Source organism: Chionomys nivalis, chromosome 11, assembly GCF_950005125.1.
Source record: "Chionomys nivalis chromosome 11, mChiNiv1.1, whole genome shotgun sequence".
Taxonomy (NCBI): Eukaryota; Metazoa; Chordata; class Mammalia; order Rodentia; family Cricetidae; genus Chionomys; species Chionomys nivalis.
Window position 1 is genome coordinate 14,753,870 of NC_080096.1, and position 26,871 is coordinate 14,780,740.

Here is a 26,871-nt window from a genome sequence, read left to right on the forward strand (position 1 = left end):
TTTAGACCTGCAGAGAACCAATCACAGCTTCAGCTAATCAAATGCAGCCTAAACAAAAGCTACACACCTGAAAATAATATTCCCCAACAGGAAGATGCATAGAAAACTGTTGGCTCACTCTTGAGCCTCTTTGAAAATCTTTACCCAAACATCTGAGACTGTAAAGTCCTTTGCTCTAAGACAATGGAAACATGACTTTCCAGTGTATGTGCGCACATGTAAGCATGTGTGTGGCGGGGGCAAAGTTCTCACCAACAAGGGGTACTCACGCGAGCACCTCCTTGAAGGAGTGTCCAGGAGTGGGCACAGGAAGCAGTAACTTGGATTCCTCAGGGTCTGAGACTTCTACATGGGTGGGCAGCTTTGGTTGACTAGGGTCCCTCTCATGGCCCCATAGGACACAACACCCAAGGACGGACACTCAGACACACGGCGCTTGGTACAAGAACTTTATTGTAATTACAATAGTGCCACACCAAAACTACAGTAGCACAAACATAATACAAAAAATAGATTCCCCAGCTCCGAACCCCACGTTCTGTACCCGCAGGGAAGCTCCCAGCATTGAGAGGAGGGGTCTTTCTGAGAGCAGCAACCCTTCTCACTTCTGCCTTTCTCGAATCTCTGGGGGGATGGGGGAGCAGGCTGCTGCTTTTACACCCACCCATCCTTGCTCAGCCTGGGCTTTCCTGCTATGGCTGCCTTGCACACCCTGAGCAATGACCGGATCGCTGACTCCCGGCTGAGGACCCTGCCTCTCCATAGGAAGGCAGGACAGAAAGGGGCAGGGGCCCAGAGGTCCACCTTTATGTGGCAGGACATGGCTCCAGCACCTTCCTGCTTCCCGTGCTACCTTTCCCTGAAGAGCTATGAGACCTTGACCGAGCTTACAAGAACCAGGAACTTTGTCAGGGGCTAGTTTGCAGCTCCCTGGCCAAGAGCTAAGGCTAACCCTAAACTGGCAGGGCAGAGACTACATTTCTGAGCTTCTTGGCCGAGGAGGAATATGGTATTGGGGGAGGGGGTTGCTGTGCGACGTGGGGCATGGCCTGCCAGGTGGTGGGTGGCACTCCTGGGCTCCCTGCTCACAGGTCTGGGGGCTTGCCTCCCTACAGCAATCATGAGAACCACAATAAGCACCACCTAGTGGGGACCCATACATCTACTATGGGTGATGCTGTTGGGCAGACGACTTCCCTGTAGCCCAGATGGGGCCGGGATTCTTCCATTCTCAGCCTCCTCTGACTCTCAGACCCCCCCTCCCCCCCTATAAGAACTGGTTTGATTCAACTCAGCCACAGGAGGCTGGAAGTCTGAGAGGGATCAACAGCTCCCAACACTGGACGTCCGGAACAGCTGCCCTGTAGGCAGGCTGGGACGGCAACCCTGGGGGTCCTGGGTGAGGTGCTATGGTAGTGGCTTCTAGTCAGGTGCTGCCTCCTTGATGGAACTCAGGGGCCACAGCCTCAGTTAAGGCACTAGAGAACAGGTCCTGGGAACCAGGCCAGGGCAACTCTGGGCTACAGAGCTCGGAGGGAGAACTGGACTACTTCCTTGTGCCAAGGGTCAGTGAGGCGGATCCCTCCAGAATGTCGGAAGTGCTTCAGAGTGGCATCCAATCCCCAAGGCCAGAAGAGGTGGGACCAGAAGAAAGACATCTTTGGAGAAGAGTGTGGGTCACGGGACTCAGCTTTGAGGGGCTCCTATGGTTTAGTCCAGGCTGCTCAGGTGCCCCCATGGGAGAGCCCTACCCTGGCCTCAGGCTGCCTCAGCTCTCAGCTCTGGGTACCAGACCGTCCTTCTTGGGGTTCCCACAGTTAGATTCCAGAGACAGGGCAGGTGAGCTGAGAAGGGCCATGCCCAGACGGGAGGTCCCTCAGTTGGCTCCTCCCTCGTCCTGGTCCCTCCGTCTCCTGTCTGCACGGGTGACTGCAGAAACAGTCACACCACCAATGGGCTAATTTAGCGTTCAGTCTGGGGCTTGCTCAGCAGCCTGGGGTCCCCCGGGGTAAATCAGTGGGGCTTCCTTTGTCCACAGGTTATTTAGAAAAAGAGAACATAATAAATATACTAATCTTTCCTTTTTTTAAAAAAAAAGTGTTTTAAATGCATTTTTTCCCTGAAGATTTCCAGTGTATTCCATAATGCTTAAAAAATAGTCTCCCCAAAAATATATCTTTAAAGCATTTGACACAGTGGTATTGTGGTATAACTGGCATTGGATGTGGGCGAGGGCTGTGTCCCATTGCCGTTGTCAGTGTGAGGCCCACCAGCTCGACACACAAATGCCCTCTAGCATCCTACATGGATGCCAGGGCTTTCACAGGGGTCAGATCTTGGGTTCGAGTGATGGACCGCCATCATAGGCTTTGACGGGATGGCTGTATACCCTCCAGGGTGGGGAAGGGGCCCTAGGCAGCTGAGGGGCTGGGCCAGGAGCTGGCTGCGGGCCCCTTCCCCTCTTCCATGTGTACTTTCTGTGCTGCAGCCCTTACCAGACTTCGCATTTGTGATGAGGGTTCATGGGGGACCCAAGAGGGCATTGAAAGTGTTCTGAGAACTCCTTGGAGTTAGAGACGGAGCCGATGACCCGGAAGCGGGAGGGGCTGTGTGGGTCAGTGATGAGGCCTTCATGGGAGCTCTCAGGTGTGCGGACGGAGCACCAGACCTAGGGGAGGGGTTAACAAAAGAAATCTGGGGTTACCATGGGGCCCTGAAGCTGCTCGATTGGTCCCACCATGACAGCAGCAGCATGAGCCTGAGATCTCGGGGAGCCAGGAGGACCGCTAGGTGGATTTCTGCCCTTCCGTGCACCTTGCCTTCATACAGGGGAATGTCCCAAAGACAGTCTGCTGATTTAGGAAGGTGCCCTTTGTGGGGAACCTGCCTTTGGCTGTGGGGCTCGTGTACATGCCCACGATGGAACACACTTGCCTTACCTCCCAGTGAGCTCACCTGTGCAAACCCCAGGAAGAAGAGCTGGTTGTTGGTGAGACCCAGGGTGGGCAGCGTCTGCTCGGCTCCGTTCTTCTTCACCCAGTTCTGGTAAGCCTGGGAGGAGAGAAAAGCAGAGGTGAGACACGACACAGGTGAGGGTGGGTCCCTTGTGGAGGTTCAGAGAAGCCCTACTACCGGGGCAGAGGTGGGCACCCGGGTGTCAGCGTCCTTCTGTGTTCTCGTTCAACCCGATGGCCTCAAACACACGCCAGTCAGGCCAGATGTCAGCTGCAGACTTTCCACTCCAGTGTCTTTCCCACGTACACCTGGACAGACACCCATGAAGAACCTCAAGTTCAACACAGCAGGAATGGGATGATAGCTCTCCTCACCCCCACGTCCCCGTGCACACAAAGCTTTCCCATCATAGTCAGCAGCAACCCTCTCCAGCTGCTCAAGCCCTAGATAGAGCACTTCTTTGATCCTGTGCTTCCTTCCCTTTTTTCTTTTTTTGTTTTGTTTATCTTTTTTTTTTTTTTTTTTAAGTTTTTCGAGACAGGGTTTCTCTGTGGTTTTGGAGCCTGTCCTGGAACTAGCTCTTGTAGACCAGGCTGGTCTCGAACTCACAGAGATCCGCCTGCCTCTGCCTCCCAAGTGCTGGGATTAAAGGCGTGCGCCACCACCGCCCGGCTTGTTTATCATTTTTTGAGACAGGGTTTCTCTGTATCTTTGGAGCCTGTCCGGAACTCACTCTGTATACCAGGCTGGCATCAAACTCACAGAGATCTGCTGTGGGATAATACTCTGTCCCCAGTAAAGATTTGTCACTTGTATTGGTTCAATAAGATGCTGATTGTCCAGTAGCCAGGCAGGAAATATAGGCAGGGAGACCAGACTAAAAGAATTCGGGGAAGAGGAAAGGTAGAGACGCAGTCACCAGCCAGACATAGAGGAAGCAAGATGAGAATAATGCTTCACTGATAAAAGGTACCAAGCCACGTGGCTAAACACAGATAAGAATTATGGGTTGCTGGGCGGTGGTGGCGCACGCCTTTAATCCCAGCACTCGGGAGGCAGAGGCAGGCGGATCTCTGTGAGTTCGAGACCAGCCTGGTCTACAAGAGCTAGTTCCAGGACAGGCTCCAAAAATCACAGAGAAACCCTGTCTCGAAAAACCAAAAAAAAAAAAAAAAAAAAAAAAAAAAAATGAATTATGGGTTAATTTAAGTTGTAAGAGATAGTTAATAATAAGCTTGAGCTAATAGGCCAATCAGTTTATAAGCCTCTATGTGTTTTGTTGGGACTGATGGCTGTGGTTGGGACTGAAATGTTGTGGTACAAACGGCACTAATGTGAGGCAACTACATGTACATAAAACCCGAGAGAGCTTGGGAAGGAATTCTAGACACAAAAAGAACAGAGTTCTTGGTAGCAGCATTTTCCCGGCTGAGCTCTATTTGCTAAAGGCAAGCACATCTCCTATTTATTTATTTATTTATTTTTGTTTTTCGAGACAGGGTTTCTCTGTAGCTTTGGTGCCCGTCCCGGAACTAGCTCTTGTAGACCAGGCTGGCCTCGAACAAGCACATCTCCTTTAAGAGAAGATTCATGACTCAGTATTAGCAGCATAAACTGTGCAGCTCTTTTAAGCGGCCCTGCCACCAACCACATGGTGTTTATGAGCAGCCACGGGCATGCTTCTTGGTGGTGGCATGGACTGAAAAGCTCCACAGAGCTGTGGTAAAAAACATGGCTCCCACCAGTACCTCCACCATGAAGCTAATCTCTCAGGAAGCCAAGGAGTGGGGTGGATGCAGTTACCAAAGCTGCAGCTTTAACTGTAGCCATGTCACTTAGCTGACTAAAGGATTCGTGGTCAGAAAAAGATATGCAGTAAATACAGATTCAGAGAAAGAAAAAAAAAAACACCTCTAAATGGTTTACAGTGTGTTTAAAAATATACATAGCCTTGTCCTTAAAGAAACATAGTTAGGTGTGGTAGCACACACCTTTAATCCCAGAACTTGGAAGGCAGAGGCAGGTGGATCTCTGTGAGTTCGAGGTCGGCCTGGTCTACGGAGTGTACAGAGTGAGATCCAGAATAACCAAAGAACACAGAGAAACCTTGTATCCAAAAAAAAAAAAACAAAACAAAAAAAAACCCTCAAACTAACAACAACCCAAAAATTAAAAATAAAGTTTTAAAAAAGCCACACATAAAGATGGAAAATAAATACACAGAGAGTCTGGATACTGTATATTATTGTGTTGTCTTTCAATTGTTTGCTGAGAAAGGAGCAACAGCTGCTAAAAGACATTTGATTATAAATGCTGAAGAATTAACCCAACCCATATATTTTGAAAATGCCTTGACTTCAAACCTTAAATCAAAAGATATATTACTTTGGAGAAGAGGTTTTGTTTTTGTTTCCACAGGAAATGGGAGGCTGTAGATTCATTCTGGGTTTAGAAAATTCAGGTTTGATCGAGAAATAGCCCTGGAAAAAATCTCCAATGGGAGCAGATGGCCAAGATGATCCAACATCTCAGAGCACCTCTGTTGCAGTTTCCTCTGAGTTCTACATCCAGAACAGCTTCGAGACTGCTGGCTGAGCCGGGTGTTGGTGGCGCACGCCTTTAATCCCAGCACTCAGGAGGCAGAGGCAGGCGAATCTCTGTGAGTTCAAGTCCAGCCTGGTCTACAAGAGCTAGTTCTAGGACAGGCTCCAAAACCACAGAGAAACCCTGTCTCAAAAAACCAAAAAAAAAAAAAAAAAAAAAAAAAAACCTGCTGGCTGAGATAATCCAGCCTCACAGAATATTCCAGTCAGGACTGACCATAATGCTAAATTTTCTTTAGGCCCCCATAAGATTATCAGTGCCTCCAATCAGTAGGAAGTAGCCTAGAAAACTATGCCCACATTCCCAAAAAATGGATTATGGATGTTTGTCTTTGTTTAGTGTATTGGTTACAAGTTGATAATGGTCAGGAAAAAGGCAAAACAAAGGAGATTAGATTTAGAGTTCTTGTTTCGAAAAGAAAAAAGGGGAAAAGTACTGTGGGATAATACTCCTGTACCCTGTAAAGATTTGTCACTCATATTGATTTAATAAGATGCTTATTGGCCAGTAGTAGCCAGGCAGGAAGTAGAGGCAGGTGGCCAGACTTGGAGAATTCGGGGAAAAGGAAAGGCAGAGATTTTGTAATCACCAGCCAGATGCAGAGGAAACAAAATGAGAATCCCTCACTGAAAAAAGGTACCAAGTCACATGGCTAACATGGCTAAATATAGACACGAATTACGGGTTAATTTGTTGTAAAAGCTAGATAGTAATAAGCCTGAGCTAATAAGACAACCAGTTTATAATTAAAATAAGCCTCTGTGTGTTTTGTTGGCACCTAATGGCTGTGGCACTGGGCAGGACAGAAACTTAGTGCTACAGAGATCTGCCTGTCTCTGCCTCCTGAGCGCTGGGATTCTGGAATTAAAGGTGTGTGCCACCACTACCTGGCACCACCCTCTTTTTAAAAATAATTTTTACTAAAGTTTCTTTTAGATTTATTTGCTCTAAGAATCTGAGTGTTTTGCCTGCATGTACGCATGTGTATTGTCAGAAAAGGGTATCAAGATACCCTGGAACTTGTATAATGGATGACTGTGAGCCATTCTGTGGGTACTGCAAACTGAAACCACTTTTTTTTTTTGTAACCTAATTATGCAGTTCTCAAGCATGAAGTTTATTGACAATAACATCATGTTGCAATGTCAAAGATTGGCCACCCCTGGTAGGCTACAATTCAAATGTAGGCTACAATTCAAATGTCATTCCTTGTAGAAGGCCATCTTTGGACCCAACAATCCATCACTGGCTCCATTCAATGCTCTTTGCACAATCAGTAACACACAGGTTCTCCCTTCTGTTGTCAGGCTCTCTGTGCTTGCCTTCTGCCCCAGTTCATGTCACAGGCTGGGCAGGAGCAGCTCCCACCTGTCAGCTACACTCTGTAGCGATTCAGGTGCAGCACAGGTGGGCAGAAAGCTCCTAATACATGCCTGCTGGCAGACAGATGTTAGGCCAACTGTGAAATGCTACTGAACTCAGTTTCCAAATCTGCAAAATGGAGATTCAGTGCTGCTGTGGAGCAATCTTTGAACATTGTAAATAAGTATTACTCTCGTTGGTTAATAAAGAGTTGACTGGCCTAGAGCTGGGCAGGAAGAGATTGGGCGGGAGAGCCAGACTAGGAAAACACTGGGAAGAATAATGGCGGAGTCTCAGGAGTCATGAGGAGACATGGGAAAGCAGGAGATGAATTTGTCATACTGAGAAAAGGCACTGAGCCAGGTGACAGATAAGAAATATGGGTTAATTTAAAATGTAAGAGTTAATAGCCTGGCTATTGGTTGAGCATTTATAACTAATGCTCTGGTTATCTGAGGGGTGGGGGTGGGGTTGGCAGGACAGAAAAGTCCACCTACATGATGCTAACACCAAGTCTTGAACTTTCTGGGAATCCCGAGCCTGCTCGCAGAATGGCCCCAGTAAACAGTACTTTTCTGCATGTCTGCCAGATGCCAGGTCTCTCTTCTACTTAACTGACATCTCCGAGTGCCTCTCTGGGTTAGGAGCGGGTCCCAGGTACCTGGCTGCTCTTTCCCAACAGCCCATTGGTGCAGTTGTGAGTTCTGAGGCACACAACTCGGGTCAATTATGCTAGCCCTGGGACTCGAACCCAGAACTCTCTCAGTTCAGTTGGGATCTGAACATGAAGTGTCCCCCACAGGCTCATGGATCTGAACACTTGGTTACCAGGTAGTGGTGCTGTCTGGGACTGCTGTGGAACCTTTAGGAGGTGGCATCTCACTGGAGGAAGTGGGTCACTGGGGAGGGGGACTCCAGGCTTTACAGTTCAGTTTACTTCCTATTTACTTTCTCAACCCTGATTGCAGAGGCTATGTGGCTCCTGCCACCATGCCTTCCCACCACGACAGGCCATCTCCCATTGCAAACCAGGACAGTGCCCACGGGGAGCAGACATACCCGGTAGGCGGCCTTAAGTCCCCCATTGTCGGCGATGTTCTCCCCGAGGGTGTGCCGGCCATTCACGGGCTCCCCGTTCACGCTGTAGTTGCTGTATTGTTGCACCATGCACTCGGTCTGCTGCTTGAACGCCTCCACGGACGAGTTCTTCCACCAGGGCCGGAGGTTCCCGTCCTTGTCATACTCCCGACCTGTGGAGGAAGGAGAGAGGTCACACAGTGGGACCCACTGCTACTCCTCTGCCACCCTCCAGGTCATGTGACGGAGGCTTGGCCAGTCACACCAGAGACCACACGGGGAAATGGTCCAGGCCACTGATGCTAAGTTCCAGGGCACAGAGGACTGGGGCTGGCTTTTAATACTGGCAAAGAGTCCCGAACCCCAAGGAACAGACTCCTAGCCAGGGCTGGCAGTGCCAGGATGACAGGTAGGTCCCAGCTTTTCCCTCTGGGCTATGGGCTTCCCAAGGCAGGAAGCAATAAGTGGGATTCTGGCTTTTAGCTAATGATGTGAGCTTGACTGCCATTTTTCTATGGTCAGACCAGAGAAGTTTCTAGAATGGTAGAGTGTGGAATATTCCTTTAAACGATGTCACTGTGATTGGTTTAATAAAGAAGCTGACTGGCCAATAGCTGGACAGGCAGAGGTAAGGTGGGACTGGCAGACAAAAAAGAGCTGGGAAAATGAAGAGACCGACTCTCGAGAGTCTCAAGGAGACGAAGAGAAAGCAGAAGAATGTGCCGTACTGAGGAAAAGTACAGAGTCACGTGGCAGGCGATGAGAGGAATATGGGTTAACTTAAGTTATAAGAGCTAGTCAGTGACAAACTGAGCTACCAACTAAGCATTTATAAATAATAAGTCTCGGTGTGGTTATTTGGGAACTGGCTGGCGGGACAGAAAAATTCTGTCTACAGAGGAAAACAATATACTACCTGCCGAATACTATTGCTGACCTCTAAGTAAGAGCAGGGGCTTCAAAGTAACCATAGACCTTCCCACCACTACACGAAATCCTCATGTTCACAGCAGAGAGAGGAGGTGTGGACAGGAGATGGGACGGGCTGAAGCTAATACTTAAGGCAGAGGAGCCAAGCTTTGAACACCCATCCTTTGTACCAAGAACCTCAGCAGTGAAGAGACCAGGAAACAGGGCGGGCAGGGAGCAGCCAGGGCAGGCAGGAAGCAGCCAGGGTGGGCAGGAAGCAGACAGGGCGAGCAGCAAACTGGCTGGTCCACCAGAATGGGGGCCCCACGTCATGTGTACCTTGATCGTCAAATGCGTGCGTCAGCTCATGGCCCACAACAACACCAATGCCACCGAAGTTCAAGGCGCTGGAGGAGGGTGAGGAGCACAGGTGAGGGTGACGCCCGATATGTGACCTCTGGTCCTAATACCCAGTAGGGACCCACAGGGGTTTCTGGGAATGTGGCCCCTGGAGATAGGAGGGGGCTGGGCAGAATCAACCACAGCAGACTCTGCCCTCTGGGAGCCATGCATGTGTGAGTCACCTCAGCAGAGCTGGGTCTTTTTTTTTTAAATTGATTTTTATTGAGCTCTACATTTTTCTCTGCTCCCCTCCCTGCCTCTCCCCTCCCCTTCAACCCTCTCCCAAGGTCCCCATGCTCCCAATTTACTCAGGAGATCTTGTCTTTTTCTGCTTCCCGAGTTGCGTCTTAATACTCATGAATGGCTGGGGGCCAGGTCAGCCTCTCTGCCTAAGTGTCACGCAGTGAATATCCAGCCTGGAGTTCAGATCCAGGACAGTGCCTTTCAAAGCCTGCCTGCGTGAGATACAGACATAATGTCTTCCCTCCAGCTGTGTTTTAAGATGCTGTTCAGAGAGATCCTGTGACGTGCTCCTCCAAGTCCCACTGTATGGGGACATGCACAGCCAAGAGAGGCCAGGAGGGAAGGGCCACAGAAGCTGTTCCGTCCACCATCTCAGGCCTCCTGGCACCCATGGCTGGCTAAGTGGTCGGCTATGGGAGCTGGGCCAGACTGGACTAGGGGCTGCTGCTGAGGCTGGCGAATGGTTGGTGTCAGAGCACCCGGCATGACCTACTTGGGCGAGGAGCGGGTATAGAACGGCGCCTGCAGGATTCCAGCTGGAAACACGATCTCGTTCTTGGTGGGAGAATAGTAAGCATTCACCATGGGCGGGGTCATACTCCACCTGCAAGTCGCAAGCACACGTGAGATCTCTGGCAAACTCGGTGGAAGGGGAGGTGGGCAGGACTTAGACACCACTGTCAAGGGGCTGAGCCGGGCGGTGGTGGCACATGCTTTGATCCCACCACTCGGGAGCCAGAGGCAGGCGGATCTCTGAGTCTGATGCTGGTCGGCCTACAGAGCAAGTTCCAGACAGCCAGAGCTATGAAATCAAGTAACTCTGCCTCAAAAAAGGGAATGAACAAACAAACAATGTAGATTCTGGGGCCTAGAAATGTAGTTCAGAATGGTAATGTGTTTGTCTAAGTTGTACAAAGTCCTGGGTCCAGTTCCCAACACTGCATAAACCAGGGTAACAGTATATGCCTGTAATCACATCATTCGCGAGGTGGCATTCAAGGCCACCCTCTATTGATGTGTCACACATTCGAGCATACGGCTCAAAAGCTTCTATCAGCAGTTCTCCACGAGCCTTAAGGGCCACCAGAGCCTCCCCAGCAGGAATGCTACCAAAACCAGATCAACATCATAGAGATACTTTGTTTGTGTTTTACCAGATGAAGCTTGCCTGAAGATCAGAGTGCAGAGCTAAGCCACTAGAGGCCAGACAGTGGTGGCACACACCTTTAATCTCGGGACTTGGGGGACAGATGTATCTCTGTTAGTTTAAGGCCACCCTGGGCTACACGAAATTGATCCAGTCTAAAAGAGAAATGGAACCCAAACAAAGGTGATCCCAGCACTTGGGATCCCACGACTTTAATCCCAGCACTAGGGAGATGGAGACAGGAGTGATGTGGTTGGGCTGAGAGAGGAACATAAAGTGGGAGGAGACAGGAGCTCAGCAGTCTGAGATACTATCTGAGTACAGAATCGCCCCTTTGGTCTGAGCATTGGTAGAGGTAAGAACTCCAGTGGCTGACACTCTGCTTCTCTGATCCTTCAGCTTTCACGCCCTGGTAGCTGACTGTGAGTTATTAAGAACAATTAGAATTCGAGATACACAACACAGCTGGGAATGGTGGGATATGCCTGAAATCCCAGCACTCAAGGTGTGGAGGCAGGAGGATGAGAGCAGGAATCCAAAGTCATCTTCAGCTGATGTGAGGTCAAGGCCAACTAGGGTGACATGAAATCCTGTTTCAAAAACACCTAAAAAAACGGGGCCGGGGTGGGGGAGGAGGCTGGGGAGAGGGTTCACTGGCGAAGAGCTGGTTATGCAACTATGAAGACTCAAGTTCAGGTCCCCAGCAGCCACGTAAATGCAGGTGGCATACCCAAGGCGGCTGGCCTGCAATTCGAGCACGTGGGAGGCAGAGACAGAGAACCTTGGAATGAATGTGTTAGCTAGAAGGAGACCCTTCCTCAACAGAGGGAGTGGAGACCGACTGAGGAAGACACCCACATTTGTCCTGTGTGATTTCAGAGGTGCACACACTCCCACGTGTGCACACACATGCAAACAAACAAAAAACAAGCCAGAAAAATCCACAAAGAGAAAAAAGAATGCCCCAAGTGCAGCCCATCAAGTCACCCTCGCTCTCTGAATGCCCTTGAGAGGTATTACAGCTCCTGAGTTCATTAAACCTCTCCCCATAGGAGCCTCTTAATTTTCTGTGGGATCACCCACGAAGCACTCTAGCCTTCTTGATGCTGTTTCCGGCGTTTCTTTCAGGGTGGCTGACAAACCACAGTAACCTTGGATACTGGATGCTTTCTTGCAAATGGGCAAAGCAAGTTCACAATCTCTGGGAAAACAACTGATGTCATCTGTTTACCCATGACAAGAATGTGAGGCTTCAAAATAAGTTTTGGGTGGGCTAGAGATGACTCAGTGGTTAAGAGCACTGGCTACTCTTCCTGATCTGGGTCCATTCAGTTCCCAGCTGCCACGGGTCGACCAGGGCCTGTAAATCCAGTTCCAGGGGATTTGATGCCCTCTTCTGGCTACCACAGGTACTGCATGCATGTGGTACAAATATACACGGGCAAAACACACAAAATGAGTAAAATTTTGAAAGGGATGACAGAAATTATGTAGTTATATTATAATCTAAAAAGATTAAAGAAAGTGATAAAAATGTATAATCTTGGGTGGGGTGTGTGTGGTGGTGCACACCTTTAATCCTAGCACTCAGGAGGCAGAGGCAGGTGGAGATCTGTGAGTTCAAGGCCAGCCTGGGCTACAAAACAAGTTCCAGGACAGCCAGGACTGTTACACAGAGAAACATTATCTCAAAAAAACAAAAATAAAATAAAAAACCATCTTTTTGATTTATTTTTTGAGACAGGGTTTCTCTTGTATTCCTGGCTGTCCAGAAACTTGCTCTGTAGACCAGGCTGGCCTCAAACTCACAGAGATCCACCTGCCTCTGTCTTCTAAGTGCTGGGAATAAAGGTGTGTGGCACCACCACCTGGCTATTTTTTATTTATTTAAATATATATATATATATTTATTATATATACAATATTCTGTCTGTGTGTATGCCTGCTGGCCAGAAGAGGGCACCAGACCCCATTACAGATGGTTGTGAGCCACCATGTGGTTGCTGGGAATTGAACTCAGGAGCTTTGGTAGAGCAGGCAATGCTCTTAACCTCTGAGCCATCTCTCCAGCTCCCCTGGCTATTTTTTATTATAAGCAGAATAGGAATATATATAAGTATTAGAAAAGACTATTAAAAATTTTCCCCTTCCTGTGGAACATGGTGGTACACACTTTGAATTCTCAGCACATAGGAGGCAGAGACAGGTGGATCTCTGTGAGTTTGAAGCCAGCCTGGTTTACAGAGCGAGTTCCAGGATAGCCATGGCTATGTAGAGAGATCCTGCCTAAAAAAACAAAACAAAACAAAAAAACCCCACAAAAATAATAAAAATAAATCTTCTCCCAAACCATATGTCTGTGTGAGGCTGGCTTTTCTATCTCTACTTCAAAACACCTTGTTAGAGGAGAGGATGCTGAGGCAGGCATGAGAGCCCAGCTGCCTTCTGCTAAGCCAGAATTAAAGAAATCTGAAGAGGCTGGCGTAAAGAAATCTCAGCGGTAGGGGAAGGCCCTGATTCTACCCTAAGAATGTGTTCTGAAAAGAAACGTACAATACTTCTGCTTCTCTTCTTCCTCCCTTCTTCCCCACCTCGCGCGTGCCCGCGTACACACACACACACACACACACACACACACACCCTATGAAGATTTGCGTTTCAGGGGCCAAGAGATGGCTCGTCAGTTAAGAGCACCTGTTCTTACAGAAGGTCTGGGTTTGGTTCTCACCGCCATGTGGCGGCTCATGGCTACCTGTGGCTCCAGTTCCAGAGACTCCAACCCATCTTCTCATCTCTCTGGACACCACGCATACCCACGGTACACAGAAAGACAAGCAGGCAAAATACTCATATGTATGATTAAACAAATCTAAAAAACGCGTTTTTTTATGTGTGCATATGGGCAGGGGTCCAGGGAGGCCAGAGGTGCTGGGAACTGTATTCGGGTCCCTAGAAAAGTAGGGTATGTTTTCAGTTTTTTGTCTTTGTTTTATTTTCGAGACAAGGTTTCTCTTTGTAGCCCTGGCTGTCCTGGAAGTCTCTCTGTAGACCAGGCTGGCCTATGCCTCCTGAGTGCTTGGATTAAAGGTGTGTACCTGCACACTTGGCTACAGGATGTGTTCTTACTGCTGAGCTATCTAATCTCTCCGACTTCTTTAGAGAGAGAGATAGGGTCTCACTATGGAGCCCTAGCTGGCCTGGAACTCTATCAGGCTAGCCTCAAACTCAGAGATTTACTTGCCTCTGCTTCATGAGTGTTTGGATTATAAGCACATGCTACCATACCCTGCACATAAAATATTTTTGAGAAAATATTCACTTTATAAACTTTTCATAAAACCAGAAGAATGCATGTTTTAAGTGCTTTCCGAATGTCTGGTTTGTTTTAGACCATGTTTCATCTATGAGGGACTGGACTGGAATTTGTTACGTCACAGGGGTGACCTTAATCTCCTGTTCCTCCTAACTCCATTCACCTAAGTTCTGGAACTGCAGCTGTGTACATTACCCTGTTTTTTATGAGGTGCCAAGGGTCAAGAATGCCAGGCAAGCACTCCATCGTCTGAGTGACACCTGCAGAGCTGAGGACACATATGGAAGCGCCCTAAGACCAAAAAGGTGGTAATTAACCATATAAAGTGAACCAGACAGCTGGCATTTCAACATTTTCCTGGCGCAGCGGGGAGAGCCAACAGCGAATGGGAAAAGAGAAAAGGCATTTTCCACATGGGCCCAGTTGTTCTGTTTCCTCCCAGCGAGCACCACAGAGGTATTCTGCCGGGAGTCATTAAGACACGTAAAGATATCGAGAGCTTTCCCACACCACATCTATATCCAAATAACCACCGACTCATTCACAGGTGCATAACAAAATTTAGCTGAAAGAACAAGTTAAATTTAAGATCAGATAAACTGGCAGCCGTGCCTGTGCTATACTCTGACGCTTAAAAGCCCTTCTCAAGCTTTAAGAAGTACTGGTAAAGACTTCAGAGGAAACAGAGTTCTGCGCCTCTTGTCCACAAGAGGGCGCCAGAGTTAAAGAGGCGTTGTCAGTAGCCAGGTGAGGAATTCTGCAAGATGCTTTTGGGATGGAGAAAGGAAATCACAGGAAGAGAACTGAGCTGAGAGGGTGCCTGACTTTTCTAAAGAGACTTTGTTTGTTTTATTTTATTTTGAGTTTTTGTTTTGTGACCTGGGGATAGAACCCAAGATTTTATGCACACCAGGGAACCTGAAGCCTGCAGATTTGGGTAGATTGGCGGGTGGGATGTGCCCAGGGGTCCTTTTGTCTCTGCCTGCACCGAGGGTAGGTGACAGACACACAGCACCCTCATACCTCTACAGCAAACACTTTAAAAAAAATAAACTAAATAAAATACCAACACACCCCTAGTTGTGTGCAGTAGCACGTGCCTGTTGTTTGGGCACCTGGGGATGCGGAGTCACAAGGGCCAGTAGAGCTCAGGAGTTCAAGGCCAGCCTGGACAACATACTGAAATCCCAATCTCAAAACAGTAAAAGACAGACATTGGTCTTGCTCCAGGTATTTCTGACTTAAGAAGCTCTGGGGTTTGTTTGCTGGGAATCGAACTCGGATCCTTGCATTTGCCAGGCAAGCACTCTACCACTGAGCCACATTCCGGTCCAGAAGGTTGTGTTGATGAAAAAGTCCCCCAGATGCTGCTGCTATGGAGAGGTATAGTCCAACAGTTACAGCGGTTAGGGCCCCTCCAGAACCTTCCACAAGCCCCTACGGGGAAGGGAAGTCACCACTTTTGTTCACGAGGAATGGAGGGACCGCCCATGGGGCCTGCCCCTCCCCAGGACATCTATCACCTCACTGTCACCAGGGCCCAAGAGTGAGCTTCTTCCTCTGAACGCTGCTGAGTCAGCTCAGCAGGGACAGGACCAGAAGTCACAGCAGGCCGGGAGCTGGAGAGAATGCGGACGTGCCAGCCCCCAGCCAGGACCACTTTGGCTTTCGGTCTCTGTATCTGCCGAGTGGGAGCACCACCGTTTCCATTCCTTAGACAGCGCTCACGACCACTGTATCTGGCTTATGGTGAGCCAGTGATGAAGCCACACTCCACCAAACACAGGTCACTCTGGGTCTCCCCGCGTTCAAGGAGCCCACACTTCGGGGTACTCACTGATCTCTGTTGGGGGCTTTCCTGAGCTGGTCAGCTGTGACCCTCCACGAGAAGTTAAAAAATCGCATGGCATTCTCAAAGTAGAGATCAGGAACTGCCGTGTACTGCGGAAGCAAAGTGGAACGAAAGATCAGCGCATGCGCAAGGGAACCTAGTCCCCACAAAACCAACCCATTAGTCTACAGGCCAGAGACAGGATGGAGGGTGCAGGGCTGTAGGCCCAGAGCCTCTTTCGGCCTGGACCTTCCTCTCTAAAGACACTAAAAGCATCACCCAGGGGTGCCTGAGATGCCCTGTTGCAGCATTTGGGACTTCAGCAAGAATATGCCCAGCATGGCAGACATAACCTATGCCTGTCCTAGTAATACGGCAAACACTGACTACGAAGAACTTTAAATAGACTTGTGTGGCTTTTACCCTTTAATTTAATTGGGTTGGGCACGTGCTCAGCTGCACAAGTGCTTGTTTACCAGGAGCGAAGCCCTGGGGGTCCAATCCCCACCATCGTACACTGGAGGTGGTGGTGCATGCCTGGGCCCCCCGGAACTTGGGAGGCAGAGGCAGGAGGATCAGAAGTTCAAGGTCACCCTTGCCCACACAGAGTTCAAGGCTAGCCTGGACTATGTAAGACCCTGGTTCTGAGTCAGTAAATGAGATGGAAATGAATTGTTAAATAGGTCCCTGTGGGCAGCACAGACCTAATGACCGGAGCAAGACTCTATCTCAGAAGCGGAGGGGTGGGCACACTCCTTCATATACCCTTCAACACCCTGCTGCACCTCATACCAGCAGCCTGGATTCTGTCCCAGACAAATGCAGAGTTCTAGCTTAGATATATTCTAGATCTTTCTAGCTACTGGAAACAGCCAAGGAATCAGGCCGTGACCTGGGGCAGCACCTGGTGGCCACCAGGAGTCCTTGGTTCTGACAGCCCGATACCCAGGGCCACTTTAAATGATTCTCAAGGAATCGGGCTACAGACAAGAGTCTCACAGCCTCAGAGGTAATTCTAACAGATTCAGGGCTTAAATGTAACCACAAAGTGAGGCTACTGTAATGTCACAAGTGCCCCAGCTGACAACTCTAAACCATGAGAGCACGGAAGGCCAATCGCAGAGACAGGAGAACAGCAGCCTGCTCAAGGCAGCTGATTGGCTGAGGGCTCCAAGCGCAGGGAAGGGCAATTACCCCTTGCTGCCTGAACAAAGCTTTAAAACGCTTTTGGGGTGTGCATTTCCTCTTTCTGTTAGTGTTTCAAGGTCAAAGTCAAAAGTTCAATCATCTGAGGAAGGAAGAGAGGACCCAGGGCAGGAGGATGTCTGGGAGGAGCAGCAGTGCGGGGGGGGGGGGGGGGGGGGGGGGGGGGGGCTCACTCAGATGCTTTCGGGCTCACCAGTTCTCACTGTGACTTTGAAGGTCTGCTTTCTTCCTTCATTTCTTCAAAGTAATAATTTAAAAAACTTGTGTGTATGTATGTGTGTATACCTGTGTGTGCATGGGTGACCATGGAGCAAGAAGGAGTCAGATCCCCCAGAGTTGGAGTTGCAGGCAGTTATAAGCTGCCCAACATGGGTGCTGAGAACCCAACCCAGGTCGTCTGCAGGAGCAGTGCGTTCTCTTAGGCACTGAGCCAGCTCTCCAGCTCCTCCCTTACCCTTTCCGTGATTTGTTTGAGATACTACCCTGTAGTCCAGGCTGGCCTTGAACTTTCCAGGTAGCCAAAGATGGCCTTGAACCCCAGCTCCTCCTGTCCAAGCTTTTGGAGAGCTAGGATTAGAGACGCGTGTAGCCACGTCTGGTTATTCTCCTATTCCTTTTTTTTTTTTGTTTTGTGGGTGTTGGGGAAGGAACCTATGGCCTCACACACTCTAACTGCATGCTCCACCACAGAGCCACCCTGCCCTGGCCATTCTCCTGTACCTTCCCACTTGCTCCCTGGAGCTGGCCGTTTTTAGTGGAGCACAAGCTGTGTGCTCCAGTAACAACCACTGAGCAATGGCTGAGGGTGGCTCTGGGCAGACAGAAACGCCACTGACCCATCACCCAAAGGAACAGGGAAAGCCGTCCTCAGGCCCATATCCCCAGACCCCACTCTAGGTCACTTTGATACAGGCTGATAACCATGTTATCTCTGGCATCTAAATAAGGCCAAGCCTGGACTTTTTCACGTGGGCACAAGGGAATTTGCGAGGCAGGAGGAAGCCACTTACGTCATTGAAGACTTTGTCCAGCTCCTTGGGGTCCATGATGAAGTTGGGGTAGCCTATCATGTTATAGATGGCATCCGCCTGGACAGAAGGGATGGAGTAAGTCAGTGCCAAGTGATGTTGGCCAAGCCTGCCCCGGCTCTGTGGGGTCCGGGGTTCAGGGTGTACGTCAAGGAGAGCCAGGGCTAGCATCCAGCCTCCTTAGGGCTTCTCTATCTTTTCCCGGAACAAGTCTGGTAAATTCTGATGAAATGCCACTTCCCCCAAGAGAGCCATTATGGTTTGGATGTGTGCCCCCAGAGCCGATGCACTGTAACTGAATCCCATGTGGAACAGAGATGAGAGGAGAGCCGACTACATCACACAGCCTTCCTTGGCCCTCGTGGATGCCGCCACGGTTGCAGGAATGAGAGGGGAGGGAGGTTAACCATCACAGGCGTTAGCTGACTCTTATGAAAGGGTTGATCCAGTCCCTTTACAGTGTGCATCTTCCTTGCCCTTCCCGCCTCTGCTATGGGGAATCTCTGGATATCTCACGCCAATGTGGGCTTCAGGGTATCAAGGGTCCTGATGGAGTCGCAGGGTCCAATGACATCCGTGCACATCTTGTCTGGATAGAATCTCTCCCACCTGCTCTGTCCTGGCAGCCTAGTGCCCTCTGAACTCCCAGGAAGCCTCACCTTTTCCTTGGCTGATCTCCGGGTGTCTTCATCCATCCACTTCAGGGTACTCAGGCTCTCCTCAAAGGCCTTCTTGATCTCCGAGATTATCTCGCTGGCCTGAGGGGACAGACGCCACGACAGTAAGGGCTGGGCTATGACATCACCGAAACGCAACAGGAGCCCTATGTAGAAGGATGCTGCCAGCCAAAGGCTACTCTCTGGTGCTGGGTCAGGGAGGAGCCCGGTTTCCCACGAGTCCTCTCCTGATGGTATCCGGCAAGACAAGACAGGCCTCTTGCTATCATGACTCGGGTCAAGTAAGATGAGGCAGGCTTTGGGAAGCTGGGAAAGCTTCCATTGCAGGATGTTCTCAGAGTCTCCAACATGAACCACTGCATTGAGATTCCTTCAGAGAAGGAAGTGGCCTCTCCCACACTGACCCGAGCAAAGAAACCATTTTTAACGGAATGAGCTTGGAATTCTAGAGAATTTGCTTCTGAGGGACAGTTCCAAAAAGGTTGCGATCACTCCAGAGACAAACAGCAGCCCTGGAAGGTAACTCTGTCATGGCTGGACCAGGAGGTCAAAGATAGGTGGAAGATTCTAGAGGACCGTGGCACTGTCCAGTAGCAGGAGGGTTGGGGTTTGAAGGCGGAGAGCCCTTGACTCGAACGGAGTCTGTCTGTTAACCACCAACTGCAGTTGGCACACTATCAGCAACAAAGGCTGGGGATGTGGCTTGGTCACTAGAATGTTTGCCTGGCATGCACGGGGTTCACAGCCCAGCTCCCCTAACCACAAGAGGAACTTACGATGTTCTTGCTGTCTTCGGCAAAGGTAGCTTTCACAAACATGGGGCCCAGGGCAAAGCCCAGGTTGTTTTCCGTGTCACTCACACAAAACTTCCAGCGGGGCAGGCAGGTCTGGAAAACACACGTGTGGGTGTCAGTGGGCTCAACTCTTCCTCCCGGCCCCTTCCTTCCAGGAAGCGGTGCCACCAGGGGCCTGTGCTTCCTTCCGGAGCTTCAGAGAGACACCTTTTTTTGACCCAGTAGGGGCTTCTCGAGGCACTGAACCAGGAAGACACAGGCCTAGGGGTATAGCTCGGCAATGGAGTGCTTGCCCCAGTACACAGGGGAACCACGTCTCCCTGGGACCTGAGCCCACAGCCATAGCCGCAGAAGAGCCACGTCTCCCTGAGACCTGAGCCCACAGTCACAGCTTCAGAGGGACCCACGTCTCCCTGGGACCTGAGCCCACAGCCACAGCCGCAGCCTCCCTGGGACCCTGTCCATACACGGGTGCGTACAGCAGCGTGCTCACCTTCTTGGTCCCGTACATGACCTCCATGAACTTCTCATCGGCGTCCTGAAAGCGCTGATCCAGGAAGGAGCTCGTTTTCCTAACCAGGTTCCACATCATGTAGTTGTTGAGGAGGCTGTGGCAATAGGGCCAGGGAGAGCTCAGAGACTCCAGGCAGCATTTCAACTCAGTTTCTGACCTCAGCTCTTCTCCAGCCTGTACCCATGGCTGTTTACTACCCTCTACACACAGGGAACATAAGCTCTTCAAGGTAAAGCTTAGCTCTCCCACCACAGAATCCCCCGGGGTCTAATGCAATCACTCGGATGCCGCTAGTACTCAATAAACGCCATGGCTTGATTACTCCATCCAAGCTAGAACGAAGGGGCCCACGGCCTGTCAGACTCAAGGTTCCACGATTAGCAGCTCCCTCTGACCCATCTCTAGGGTACAGGAAACCTGCCAACCACACTTGACAAATGTATGTAGCCAAGCAAACTTATGCATACGATGGGACACTGTGCAGCCAGGAAGACTCTGACCGAGAGCTGGGAAGTTATTAGGGAAGATGACAAAGGTCATGGGAGAAGCATCTGGTCCTGATGATGGAGAAGTACCATGTATCAGGAAACCTCTTTCTCTGTGAGCACACATGAACAAACAGACACACATCCTGGGAGCTCCCTTTTCCCTACACCTTCCACCATTTCTGTCTGTAAAATCCTAATGGTGTCTGAGTATCAGCTGGAACTAGTACCTAGCAAGTCCTGGACTGAAGTACTTGTCAGCGCTAGCTTCCCTTAGCTCTCCCTCTCCACAGCCTGGCTAGGTGGGAGAAGGACCCCGGGAAGGATGAGACCTGCCCCAAAGTTACAAAGCTATGAGAAGAGGGGCTGGGATTCGAACCTGCACTCATAACCAGAAGCGTCACACAGAAGTCCACCCAGGGCCTCTTTCCTGAGTTCCCATGTCACCTGTCCCCACCAGGCCTGAGGGCAGGGCTGCCAGCCAAGGAGCTGTCCCCGACCACCTTGTCCCTTCAGCACCCGTGTGTCACCCTTACCATTTGTCGGTGTTGTTGATGAGGGTGGAGACTTGTCCCAGGTATTCCTTGTCGTAGACCACGATGGGCTCAGATTCATTGATCTCCACTGGGTAAAAAATGGTGTTGAGGAAGGGCAACCAGTTGATGGCGGGTGCCAAGGTCTGCAAGGACAAAGGTCAGTGTGAGGGTGGCCAGGCCACATCCCCTCAGCCCAGGTCTCCAGGCCATTCCTCAGAAGAAGGCATCATCCCGACAGGGCATAGTATGATGCTGACTGCCAGGGCACAGGGCAGAGTCAGGGCTGGCCGGCCAGTTTCTGTCAGAAGCAGCCTAAGGAGCCAGGTGACAAGACCTCGGGTGAGGGGTTGGCGAAGTGACTCGGGGTTTAAGAGTGCTTGCTGCTTCTGTCTGCAAGTTTGGTTCCCAGCACCCATGTCAGGAGGCTTACAACCACCTATAACTCCAGTCCCAGGAGGTCCAACCCCTTCCTCTGGAGTCTGCAGGTACCTTCACACATTTACACATCCCTGGCAAAACACACATACACATAAATAAAAATTAAAAGTAGACCTCACTCGAGAGCTGGTGCAGCTGAAACCAGCACTGAGGAGGCAGGGGCAGACAGATCTCCGTGAGTTTGAGGTCAGGCTGGTCTACACAGCAAGTTCCAGGCCAAACAGGGCTACATGGTGAGACCTTGTCTCAAAATAATTAAATAATTTTAAAAATGGGGATAGCTGGCTGGTGGTGGCACATGTCTTTAATCCCAGCACTCGGAGGCAGAAGCAAGCAGATCTTTGAGGTCAGCCTGGTCTACAGAGCAAGTTCCAGCACAGCCAGGATAAATTAATCAATAATTTGAAAAAAGTGCGAGTATGTGTGTAATTTTGTCTTCCCCTTGGGCTCTCCTAAGGACTAGCCAAGGCTATCTGGAGTAACACACATGTAGCTTTTCCAGTGCACGTGCCATGCGTGTGGGGCTTGGTGGATGATGGCAGCTACATCTCTGTCTTCCCTCATTTTGTTGAAGTTCCCCTTCAAAAAATAACAAGAGCCTCATATGGCCTGTTGGGATGAGAGAGGCCTGCATCACCACATCTGGCTAGCCCCATTTTAAAACCTATAGCTGTGTATCTGCGTATGTGTGTACACCACAGCATGCCTGTGGTGTAGAGAACAGCTCGAGGGAGCCACTTCTCTTCTCCCACTGTCTGGGAGTTAGGATCCAGCTCAGGTCGGCTTGGCACAGGCGCCCTTCACCTTCATCCTGCCAGCTCTGTATCATCTCAATACCCCCCCCACACACACAAAGTTTCATTATGTAGACCAGGTTAGCCTTGAACTTGCAGTGATCCTCTTGCCTCCGTCTCCCGCTGCTGGGACTGCACCATCATGCCAGACTGAAGATGTCTACTGCCAACTTCTCAGGTCCCCAGAAAGTGGAACCATCCACTCTATTTTCTGTCTCTACCAAATCTACACCAAGAGCCTCAGCTAAGTGAAGGCGAAGACAGAGTGCTCTTGTATATTTTTTCCTTCCGATGCTTGAACCTGGGGCTTTGCACACAAGGTCAATGCTCTTCCACGGAGCTGCCCCCCATCTCCCAACCCCCCGAAGTTTGTTCTTTTATAGCTGGCTGGTTTCACTTAGCACAGTGTCCCTGAGCAGAGTTGTATAACTTTGGAACCATCAGCCCCAGCCCCGTGTCACCCACGTGCCCTGTTATTTTTAGTGTGCCACCTTTCAGAATGTGAGGTCTTTCAGGGCGACGGAGACTGAGCTTCGGCACAAATGACCATCTGCAGAACGCACTGCGGACACCTGGCTCTTAGCAAGCCAGCCGTCAATGGCAGTCATTCTGATCATTGTTCAAGTTCTGTCCCAAGCGGCCCTGGCCCTGGGGAATTTCAAATTCCGTTCTCACTTCCTTGAGGAAATAAAAAATGTCAGAAAAACAAAGGCAGGAGTGACACCTCTTCTGTAAAAGCCCTTCACATGGGAAAAACCAGGAAATGCCACGAAGTTCATTTGTAAGATCAGAGCAGCACACAGCCTGTCCTCAGGGAGAGTGGAGGTCAGCCCTAAGACTCTCTATTTAACAGGTGACTGCACGGTGAAAAGTGACCTTCCTGAGGTCTCGTGTCAGCTGACGCCTGTGTAGGGCTACAAATCGGGTTCAGTCACCACTGGTTTATTTGCTTGTTGGCAGTGTTGGGAACTGAACTTGGCCTCCCAAATGCTAAGCCCGTGGGCTACACCCATAGGACACCATTTCTGGGCTTCAAAGGGCATTTCAGCTATTGCAGTACAGAGAGCTGGAAGGGCGGATATGAAGCTGAGGGGCTGATTTGTGCCATTGATGGTGACTGTACCGGGCTGGAGACTGAACAGCACAGCGGGCAGGGAGCCAGTGGGCCACAATACATCCCTGCTTCACGGGAGATGTCAGCAGAGCTGATGGAGTCCCCGGAAGGAACCAGTTCAGGGGTTCAGAGCCACTTCACAGCCTTTCTCTAACATGGAGACAACTCCCTCAGCTTCCAGAGCGGTCTGCTCTGTCCTCTGGAAATGGCCTGCCCTGTACCAAGCATCCTTGTCTCCTGGCTCGTCCTCCCTGCCCTCCTCCTGGCAGATCCTCCAGCTCTGGGAGGCTAGGAGGCTGAGAGGTGCACTCGTGAGATCTTCAAATAGGACTCAGTCATAAAAGCCACCTGATGACAAGATCCTCTGGCAAAGACCCTGGGAAACGGATACACTTTCAAATGTCACTGCTCACATAATTTGTGAGAGCCAGAAGTCACTGGGACTCACTGACAGAGATATGGATGGTGAAAATCACCGCGGAATCTACACAACCTGTCACTGTGGGGCCAGCAGATGTTCCCAGCGGGAAGCTCCCTGGCTCTGAAATAAGGAGCCATGGGTGAACACTAGAACTTTCAAATTTCCAGCCTCGATTGCTTCTGTGATTCTTAACTTAACATGTTTCCATGGAGATGGCTGTTTTAGTCAACTGGGACATTCTCCTGTGACTCAGTCCCCCTGAGGACACCGATGAGCTCTATTTTCCAAACTTGAAGCCAAGGAGCCCTGCTGAGTACTAACCACCGAGGCTTGGGGAGTTAGAGAGACCAGCAGAGTGGCACACATCTATAGTCCTGGCACTAGGGAGGCAGAGACAGGAGGATCACTAGTTTGAGGCCAGCCTGTACTATAGAAGACCCTGACTCAAAATTCCCAAGGCTGGGGTGTGATATGGACATCTCACTGATGGCCTGACCTTGTGCAGGGGCAAAGCAGTGTCTTCTGGGACACAATGGGGCACTGTACTCATAACAGCTGTGGCTACTTGCTTGGGATCAAACCAGTCAGCATTCCAGCATGGAGTGAGAGGGTCCCCCAAACTCCCACCCCAGCCAGGGAGTTGCTGACATTGATGCTCCCGGAAGATGAGTCAGCTTTCATTAAGGGTGTGATCCTTGGTAGGTGGACCATGTCCAGCGGATGGCCCCATGCCCGTGAGTACAAGGGCAGCACAAACATAACTTAGTAGTTATTTTTTAAAAAAAAAAAAAGGCATGAAATTGGGTGTGGGGTGGGATCTGGGAGGAATTAGGTAGAGGAAGAGGAGAGGGTGAATTTGGCCAAAATATATTGTATAGCTAGCTGGGTATGGTGGCACCTGAGTGTAAGCCTAGTACTTGGGAGGCAGAAACAGGCGTTAGCTGTGAATTTAAGGTCAGCCTGGTCTACATAGCAAGTTCCAGGTTATGCAGTTTGAGGCCAGCTTGTTTTATGCACACACACACACACACACACACACACACACACACACACACACACAGCCTCTGCACACACAGCACAGGCTGGCCTCAAACTATAGAAAACACACACACATATACATATATACACACATATGTGTATATATGTATATATGTACGTATACACACACACACATATATATGTCTGGAGAGTGTTATATACTTGTCTCAGAACGCTTTTGTAGAAGACCCAAGTTTTGTATATAGCACCCATGTCAGGCGGCTAACAACTGTCCATACCTCCAGCTCTAGAGGGTCCAACACCCTCTTCTGAACTCTGTGGGCATTTGTACTTATGTGTACATTCAAGGGACATTCACATATACAGGCAATTTAAAAATAATAAAAATAAATCTCTAAAAACCAAGCTAAGACTGGGATGTGGCTCAGTGGTAGACCAGTTGTCTAAATGTGCAGGTTCAGTTCCCTGACACTGTAAATAAAATGGAAACAAAGGGAAGAATTGACACTCTAAGATTCCTCCCCCAGTGGAGAAAACAGGCAGAGAAGGGAGCCTAGCCTCCAACAACCTTTGACACAGAAGCTCCTACGAAGGAACGGACAAGTGTCTGGAGAAGGGATGCAGGATGTTTGATTCGTGGGCCTGAATTCAGCCTTTACTCTGGGCTAGCCTGACATCTCATACAGCAGCAGGGCTAGCCGAGACTCACCATGAAGCTGGCTGTGCCTTTATCTACCCAGAGTCTGGAAAGAAAATAAGTCTCTGGCAATCAGAAAAGATGTTCTGTGCTAAATTACTTGCAGCTATTTTAGTGCCGGTGACCCAGGTAGCATTGCCAGTCACAAAGAACAACCATCAGCAGTGCTCATGCCCACCCCTCTCTGCCTCATCAACCCCATGGGCAGGTGGGGAACCAGGCCTATGTCAGCCTCATGGGGTACAGGGTACCTTCACATCTGCCCAATGCTCCTGGCCAACATCCCCTGGCAGCCGTTTTCCAAAGACCCCGAGAGTTAAGTTGGAGAACTGCTGGCCGCTTGGGCAGGCAGGGGCTGTGTCCCATTTACCTTTGTGTTCTGACCCAAAGCAGGCTCAGAGAATGGGTCATGTGTTACTTTACTTGGAAGGAGACTGAAGCTCAAGGGGTTGAGCCATGTGACCTGCCTCAACTCACACAGTTTGAGATGGAGTAGGGTAGTGCCATGTTCTGACCCCAAGCCCAGGCTAGCCCTTGTAGGCTGCTGCCTCTGAAGGGACTGTCCCACCTGACACTGAGGAGCAGGCTAGGTAGAACCAATCATCCATCTTTTGTCCCCTTTATTCTGGGGACAAATAGTTCATAGGTACGGGGCAGAGGAGGTGGGGTCCAGACTCCAGTGACCACTGGCCGACCACAGTTGTTCCTTATACCATTCTGGGCGTCAGTTTCAGCATGGTAAGCCCCGTGGGGCTGGAGCAAACCGAATTACACCAAGCAAACAACATCTCCCTCAACCTTTTAGCCTCAGAGCGGAAAACAGTGCCAGATGGTGCCCGGCACAGACTACCTGTCTCCATAACAACCCACTCGGTGCCATGTCCCCTGGGAACCTGCAGGCAGCTGGCAGCTACGGGAGGCCTGAGTGGGCTCTGGCTCCTCCTGGAATTCTTACGGCCTGGCTTAAGTGTGACAATCAATAAACTTGAGTTCCTGGCCTTCCCTGCCCAGGTCAGGGCCCAGCTTCCCCTCCTCCAAAGCTGTTAGCAGAGACATACAGACTGTCTCCTGGGGCAGGCTAGCTCCAGGGCACAGGAGAGCAAGCCCATATGCACCAGAAGGAAGAAAAGAGGGTAAACATAGTGTACTGTCTGAGGGAAGGGACGGACAGACAAAAGCTGGCTGGGTGAGATGCGAGGACACGGTGGTGAAACTATGGATCCATGTAACAGACATCGTGTCCTTCCTGGGGCAAGAGCAAGGCTTAGTCAACAGTGTCACCTGATGGAAGGCCCTCACCCCTTGGGACCTAAGAGAAGGCTGAA

General features: G+C 50.1%; 1 protein-coding gene across 2 annotated transcripts in view; it reads right to left on the reverse strand.

The window, feature by feature from the left end:
* Positions 1 to 435: 435 nt before the first annotated feature.
* Ece1 (endothelin converting enzyme 1) overlaps positions 436 to 26,871 on the reverse strand; it is a 99,225-nt gene continuing 72,789 nt past the window's right edge. For both annotated transcript variants that reach the window (XM_057784044.1, XM_057784043.1), the window contains exons 9-19: positions 21,084 to 21,226; positions 20,042 to 20,156; positions 19,531 to 19,641; positions 18,737 to 18,835; positions 18,060 to 18,137; positions 15,850 to 15,953; positions 10,046 to 10,156; positions 9,247 to 9,314; positions 7,981 to 8,171; positions 2,956 to 3,051; positions 436 to 2,668 (exon numbers count right to left, since the gene is read on the reverse strand). In XM_057784044.1, coding sequence (XP_057640027.1) covers positions 2,492 to 2,668; positions 2,956 to 3,051; positions 7,981 to 8,171; positions 9,247 to 9,314; positions 10,046 to 10,156; positions 15,850 to 15,953; positions 18,060 to 18,137; positions 18,737 to 18,835; positions 19,531 to 19,641; positions 20,042 to 20,156; positions 21,084 to 21,226 — 1,293 coding nt within the window. In that variant the 3' untranslated portion in view covers positions 436 to 2,491. The remainder of the gene's footprint in view (positions 2,669 to 2,955; positions 3,052 to 7,980; positions 8,172 to 9,246; positions 9,315 to 10,045; positions 10,157 to 15,849; positions 15,954 to 18,059; positions 18,138 to 18,736; positions 18,836 to 19,530; positions 19,642 to 20,041; positions 20,157 to 21,083; positions 21,227 to 26,871) is intronic.